General features: G+C 39.4%; 1 protein-coding gene across 2 annotated transcripts; it reads right to left on the bottom strand.

The window, feature by feature from the left end:
* Positions 1-3,786: 3,786 nt before the first annotated feature.
* gemin7 (gem (nuclear organelle) associated protein 7) lies at positions 3,787-7,067 on the bottom strand. 2 transcript variants are annotated; one of them, XM_027999757.1, is made up of 2 exons: positions 6,953-7,067; positions 3,787-4,732 (listed from the first exon to the last, which is right to left on the bottom strand). In XM_027999757.1, exon 2 carries the CDS (start codon positions 4,721-4,723, stop codon positions 4,337-4,339), a length of 387 nt encoding a protein of 128 aa, XP_027855558.1. In that variant the 5' UTR covers positions 4,724-4,732; positions 6,953-7,067; the 3' UTR covers positions 3,787-4,336. The 2 variants fall into 2 exon arrangements, with proteins under 2 accessions (XP_027855558.1, XP_027855559.1); XM_027999758.1 differs by lacking the exon at positions 6,953-7,067 and adding an exon at positions 4,935-5,806.
* Between the last annotated feature and the right edge of the window lie 210 nt (positions 7,068-7,277).

Here is a 7,277-nt window from a genome sequence, read left to right as displayed (position 1 = left end):
ACCGGCTTATTATTTTTGTCTGCTGGCACCAGAGCGGGGCAAACGGGTGATTAAGTGTTTTTTGTGAGTTATCAGACACTTGCCAGGAAGTGAGAGAGGGTCACAAACAGGAAGCAGAGGAATGTGCTTCCTGTTGGCCGGTGGTTCTCTACAGGGCAGATTCCATGTACCATCATGACTGACGCACTGATACAACAGTGCGAACACACGCACACCCACACAAGAATAAACACACATGCATAGAAGGAGGCAGGAATGTTTTTCCACCCAAATCAGGGAGAAGCAGACTGTCAGGAAAGGCAAACAGTAAGAGAAGATAACATTGAGACAGTGTGTCCATGTGCAAGTCTGCAAATGAGGGAGCAAAACTTTCAGCTTTAGTAAGAACTCTAAACTTGTTCTTACTAAACTATTTAGTTCTCCTGCTTTGTCTGTGGTTGTGTGAGGCAGGCGGAAAACAGAAATCAGACAACAACCTATCTATAACTGGCAGGGGCGGTTATGACAGTTTTAAGGGCCCCTGACCGGCAGGGGGCCCTCCACAATTTATTTATTTATTTTTTTGTTCATAGAAATAAAAAAATAAAAAAATTGGGGCCCCGTCAATTACAAAATTCATCATATTGTATTTTCGAAGATTGTTTTGTCAGGGCCCAATTACATTTTTTGTCAGGGGGCCCCAAGATTCCTGGCGGCGCCCCTGATAACTGGTCTGAAACTGGTGGTGCAGGCACACACGTCAAATCATGAAGTACAAAATTAAACCGAGACTTTCCAATAAAAGTTTTATAAAAATAATCCACAATCAAATAAATAAACGTAATGTTTTATTGTGGTTTAACAGTTTTATAGAAATGCTACAATTTATAAGCACTGTTGAACAAATTTATATACCTTAAGAGCCATTGGCAAATTTTCCGTCAATGCTTCATGTTTTAGCTAAATATATGGATCTATAATGTAAAATGAATGTTTCTATTTTACCAGAAAAGTTTCAAGATGTATCTAGAAGCACGTAATTTATTCTAATACCCTCAAGTAGACTTGATTAATATTTCTTCAGGCTTTCTAAACTTTGCTTCGTTTTTTCATAATGAGATGGCGTTTTTTGTTTTTTCTTCTCCACTAATTTCCAGCCTTTTGTGGAGTCTGTGGACAATATGAAGACATCTGAAGAGGCGTGAAATCTTAGACATTCTCTACAAGCAAACGAATGGCATAGGAAAGTCATGTCTTTAAGAAACAGCAAGACATCCGTCAGAAAACTACATCGGAGATGCAGCTGATGAAATTGGCATATTAGCTGCGACTGACAGGGAAAATGTTGACAGGATTACAGGGCTCCAATTTCAGTAACAACACAATGCATTATTGACCAAGTTTTGTTGTGGTGGGAGGACAAACCAAACCAGCAGAACCATCTGATTAGTCTGAATCTAACTTAAGTGCAGCTTAACATGCATGGTTTCTACCCAGATTAAATAGATGTAAACTGTTGCATCGATTTTAATGGTCGCATACCAACAGTTTGTTTTTGTCAGTGCGAGTTTAGGAGTTGGTTTATGCTGAAATGATTCATAGGTCATGGTAAAGTGGCTTGAGTCACACACAAAACATCCTCTGAAATTACCAGGCGCTGGGGTTAATTAAAAACTTCCAGTACCTGGTGGGGGTTTTAAAGTAACATTAGATTACTTACAAAGAAAGGTTTTTGATCGATAGTTGTTCAAAGATTAAAATGAAGCTTGACCCAGTGCATACAAATTACGCCACGGTCTGTCCTGCACGTGCCGTGTTTATGTTCATGTCTTGAGGACAAAGTGGAGATCAGACTAAGAACCGAAGGGGTTCAGGGCAGCTGATCACAAAGCTGCATGCCTGCTCTGTATATAAAATTAACATTGTTTGTCCTTGAGGGCTTCCTGATTGAATTACAAAGGCTCGATGACGTCATGAGAGGTTTAAGTCATATTTGGGATTAGGGAGGGTGAGAGGGAGAACGAGATGATGATGATGATGGTGCGGGGGTAGACGGGGGTGTGTGGGGAGAGAGGGGGGGGGGGGGGGGGGGTCCAGCGAATGAGTCACTGCTTTCCTGATGACTCTCTCCACTGAGTGGTCAGATAATTCAGGTACAAAAAGAGACACAGACACAACACGACCGCCTAATGGTACTCAAATAAAATGACTTATTGGGAACTCGCAAAATACACCTTTTAAGAAGATTAAACAGTAGATACCCCCCCTTCTGTCTCCCCACCTGCTCTGCTGCTGCTCCCTTGAAAAGGGACTGGCGAGAAACAATGATGAATCCAGTTGTTCCAAAATGAATTCATGAACGGGGATTTAAATAATTGATATCTTCTCTGCTGTCATTAAGTGGTCCCCGTGCGACATTTAACAAAAACGATCTGATCCATTTAAGAGCTGTTTATCCTTGACTTGAATGAATGTCCCACTCTGTAAGAAGCCTCCGGTCTGTGCCTTACCGCTTCGGTTACCGCATGCCCTGCTTTAATGGCTGGACTGTTGTACATGGCTGCCAAAAATCGCAAACACTTTTGATACCAACACAAAATTTCCGCAAAGTGACTGAACTGAAATGGCCATTATTTTTCATCAAACAAAATGCAAAAGCTGCATGTCAAGCAAATAAATCAGGTTTTATTTACTTGTAGAGAAAGTTTGGCAACAGTAACTGGAAGAGGTCATTTTCCACATCTCACATTATGAACTTTGACTCACCAAAAAACATTACTTTGTCACTTGCATGATCCAATCTTAAGTATGGCCTCAATCATCCCTAAAATAATTTTGCATAGAGAGGACTTTATGGTCAACAAGCCGTCTCTAAAACACTCAGGCTCTGCACCTGCAAAAACAAACTTTGATCATCAACCCTCCACTGCTTGAATTTGTTGTTTGTTTTTTTTGCCAATCATAGAGCTGCGCATCATATCCTGACATAATATTTCCACTTTGGTCTGATCTTTTCAAATGACATTTCTATCGGATTTCTTTGCTTCTTTGAGAAGAATATTTGAGAACCCAAGTCTTGCCACTGTAAACGTTTAAGAGAGAAAATGAGTAACTATCAGGTATCTAGACATAACTTGCAACACGAAACATGCTGAGGCAAATGGAGCCTGAGGCTTAAACTCTTCAGGTTTTGTAATTTCTCGGGAAATTGCATTGTTTCGTCTTGCTGGCACGTCTACTCCTGAAGAAATTGACAACCGGCATAAATATTTTGATTTAACTGCATCATTACAGTGAAATCAAACTGTATCATTAACACCGTAGATGGAAAGAATTCAAATAGTTCACATAATCTTTCCCACATTGATAGACAGTTATAATTACTTTTCAAAAGCCATTGCTCATCTCTTCCCATCTTTTATTGTATTCACAACAAATGTGCCCATATCTGGCGATAATCATTTAACTAGGAGTATTTTGTGCTGCTTTAACTCCAACAGGAACTACCAGGCTGTACTAAAATCTTCCATGCATAGTTGATCTGCTTTGCTTTCAAGTTTGTCATTGAGGTTAGAGTGAGTACTTTTTATTGAAGCGTAAATAATAAATTATATCGGTTTGCACGTCAGTTCGGTCTAGAATAACTAATGTGAATAAATTATCTCTATATTTTCTATAACAGGTTGTTGATGCCACATTCAAATGTCACAATGTAGACTAAGATGTTTAAAGTTGCTTGCATGACAGAGAAACTAATTCTTATTAAACAACCAACAAGCTTTCTGTGTGAAAAAATATTAGCTGAGGTTTTGTTTGTATGCAGTTTTTTATTTCCATTTTCTCAAAATGTAAAGTATTCAAAACCATATTTGAACAAAACTATTTTTCAACAAAGTACAAAATGGGTAAATACAAAAACATAAATGTAAAAAGTGTGAGAAATAGAAACAAAAAAAACACTTGTTGCACGTCAGAAGATGATGTGTGTTTAAATACTAAATGTGGCCATTTAGGTGACATGTTGTTATATTAATATCAGGCAGCATATGTCAGGAAGCAGATGACAACTGAAGGACTGAGAATCAAACTGTGAGTAAAACTGCAATACTATCAAACTCCCAGCAGACAGCAACAAGTTCAGCGCTTGGTTTCTGATTAAAAGGTATAAAAATACCTTTCTACCAAAATGCCAAACACTTTGTTCATGACGAATCAATGGCTCCCTCTTGTGGTGGCACGTAAACAATTTATGGATGCAAGATCTGAATCTTACACTTTTGCAAAGATATTGTACAACAATATCCTGAAGTGAGAAGACCATTGCTGAGATCAAAACATGGGATTCGGGCCCAAAGTGTCATACATCAAATGTAAATGAAATGACATCCTGGCTTCTGATGAGGGCCTCTTTTTGCACCCCGATGGGAGTGTGCAGGTCGGACACCTGAAAGTTCAGCACGTCGATGTCCGACGCCCCAAACGTGGCCTCGACGTTCACCTTCTCGTGCATGTGGAACCGAACCTTCTTGTTGGACATGGCGAGCAGACAGCGCAGGAAGCGCTCTCTCAGCACCGAACGTGCATGCTGCTCCTCCTGCAGCTGCTGGGGGTCCGACTCTGCCGCGGCTGAAGTGGGGATGGACGTACGGCACAGAGCGATGTAGCGAGGAGAGTTCGGGTCGAACCCACGGCTGTTTGGGTCAGGACCTTTCGGTAGGCGAAGCACAGGGACTGGTGTGGCCATGTTGAGATTCTGTAAAAAAAAATAAAAAGTTATTGAAGCGATTCTGCAAGAATGTTTCTCATTTTTGCTCATTTGGTTATTGCTTAAAGGTGATTTTTCATTCACAAGAATGCTTATGGCTAAATAAGTTTGCTTTTCTAAATATACTGATGGAAAGTTGAGCGGAAGGGAAAAGTGTGGTAGGCAAAGTCACACAAACATGGCTACCTACAGCCTTGAAGCAAAGCGCTTTTACAAGTTTGGTGGAGATTCACAAGGAGTGGACCGAGGCTGAATCCAGCGTTTCATGAATCACTACACATTGATATAACCAGGACATCGGCCACAACTGTTTCTGCCTTTGCTTTAGGTCTTAAACTGGACAAAACATCAGAAGGATTCAAAGTGGGCTACGAGGGAAAGGCCTTGCAAACTATCTTAACATAAAGCCAATAAATAATTTAAGGAGTATAGTCAAGTGAAAGATGAGACACTAAAGTAGAGGAGGCTCAGGCCTCTATTAAAACAACCTGGGTCTCCAATGTACCTCAGCACAGCTACAGATGCCTCAGCAGTGATGCAGTATTTTATGTAACAGGAGTGTCAACTACATATTGAGGTCATGTCCCATGTAGTGCATAACTAATCAGACAATTAATCTTTATTAACACACAAGTCCATGATTACAGAGATAAAAAAAATAAACATAATAAAACCATAGTGATCATATACAAATAGTTATAAAAACAATGTAATTTTAGAATGACTACATAGAAGCATACACGCAATTAAAATAAATCAAGTTACACAAAAACTTTAAAAGTTCTGATTCTGTAGGATTTGTGAGTGCTGAGACTATACTGTTTGCAGCACCATTCAATTGTCATAAAGAGTAAACATTGACTCTCTTAAATGTGGTTTAAAATGCAAACAGCCGTGGTTAAAATCCCTAAAACCTCTGGTAATTTCAGGAGGATCCAGATAGCTTAATTGTACGCAACTTCTGCATGTTATATTTGTAAGATGAGCTGAGTATGGAAAATACTGTTGTTCTAAATCAGGGGTGTCAAACTCCAGTCCTCAAGGGCCGGTGTCCTGCAACTTTTAGATGTGCCTCTGCAGCACCACACCTGAATAGAATAATTAGGTCATTAAGGCTCTGGAGAACTGATCTACACAAGGAGGAGGTCATTAAGCCATTTCATTCCAGTATTTTGTACCTGTGGCCCATCTAAAAACTGCAGGACACCGACCCTTGAGGACTGGAGTTTGACACCTGTGCTCTAACGGTGGTGGGAAATGTGCCCATACACAAGTGTGACTGACAGCACTAAGACCCTCCTCCTGGCTCTGATTGGTTGTTTCTGACCAGGAGGGGTGCAGAACCAAGAAAGAGGTAGAGGGATTCGCATGTCATACAGTGACATGAGAGAACTATGTTAAAACTGTAACATAGCTATAGTTTTAACAAAAACAAAAAACAAAATGTTTTACAAAAACTAGTGCGCCCAGCTTCAAACAACACCATGTTTACTGTAACTTAACTTACTAGCAGTGGTGTTTGACTAAATGGAGAGAGATTACAACATTGTCTGTTTTTATCATCTTCAAAAACATTTCTAGAAAGCTTAAACTGAGGGACATTTAGCCTTTCATCCTGCTTGCATCTACAAAACAAAATAACACTTAACAGCCAAATACCTTGTCTTATATTACACTCCATATTCAGTACAGATATTAAGGAGCTGCTGCATACCAACACTAAACCAACATTGTATGCTCGCTGTCATTGTACATTCATCCTGTGCTACAGGCTACCAGCTGCCTGGACATCAACATAAAACTTAAATAGCACTGGAGATAATATTCCACACTGTCTTAACACCAAAGTGAGCAGAAATACTGTTTCCCCATTTTACCTGCATATTACGTTGAGTAGCCGTAAAAGAGAAACCTCACAATATATCCAGAAAAAATCCCCGTCGCTTTAATTTATCAAATAAACAAACAAACAAAAAAGAAGGCAAAAGACCTGTTTCAAATCTGTGCGCTTTCAAACATAGCAAATCTTTTAGTTTTTGCTAACTTTAAAAGTTAACGCCTAGCTTTACATTCTAACTCATTAGTGGGAAACATTTTGAACAACAAACCTATTAAATTAAATTTAGTTTCGGGAATTACTCATAGAAGGTTCGTGAAGCTGAAACTGAAACTTTAGCACATTGTAAGTATGATATTTATTGTACTTACTGACGGCTTCCTCCTGCTAGCACCGTTAGCAGTTGCTAACAGACAACATTTCTAGTAGGTTGTCTTCTTCCTCCCCTTGATCCAAGCAGGCAAACGAAGTGCTGATGTACTGCTGCCCCCTTCAGTTCAGATAATGTCATTGCCTAAAATCCTCTCATTTAATCCAGATTTTGTGAGAAAATGTAACTTTTTAAATTAGTTTCTGCTTCATCTCTGTGGTTAAAATAAGTTCAAAATAAAAAAAGATGATCACACCTGAATATGGTATTTATATGCTTCACTCTTTTAAAAACCATGGAATCTTCTTAGTTTGTCCCCATCAACA

This window comes from Xiphophorus couchianus, chromosome 18 (assembly GCF_001444195.1).
Source record: "Xiphophorus couchianus chromosome 18, X_couchianus-1.0, whole genome shotgun sequence".
Taxonomy (NCBI): domain Eukaryota; kingdom Metazoa; phylum Chordata; class Actinopteri; order Cyprinodontiformes; family Poeciliidae; genus Xiphophorus; species Xiphophorus couchianus.
Note: the sequence above shows the minus strand (reverse complement) of the source record. Positions and strands in the feature narration are given on the sequence as shown.

Excerpts from the sequence above, each read along its gene's own strand:
- gemin7 (XM_027999757.1), bottom strand. The coding sequence starts at position 4,723 with ATGGCCACACCAGTCCCTGTGCTTCGCCTACCGAAAGGTCCTGACCCA.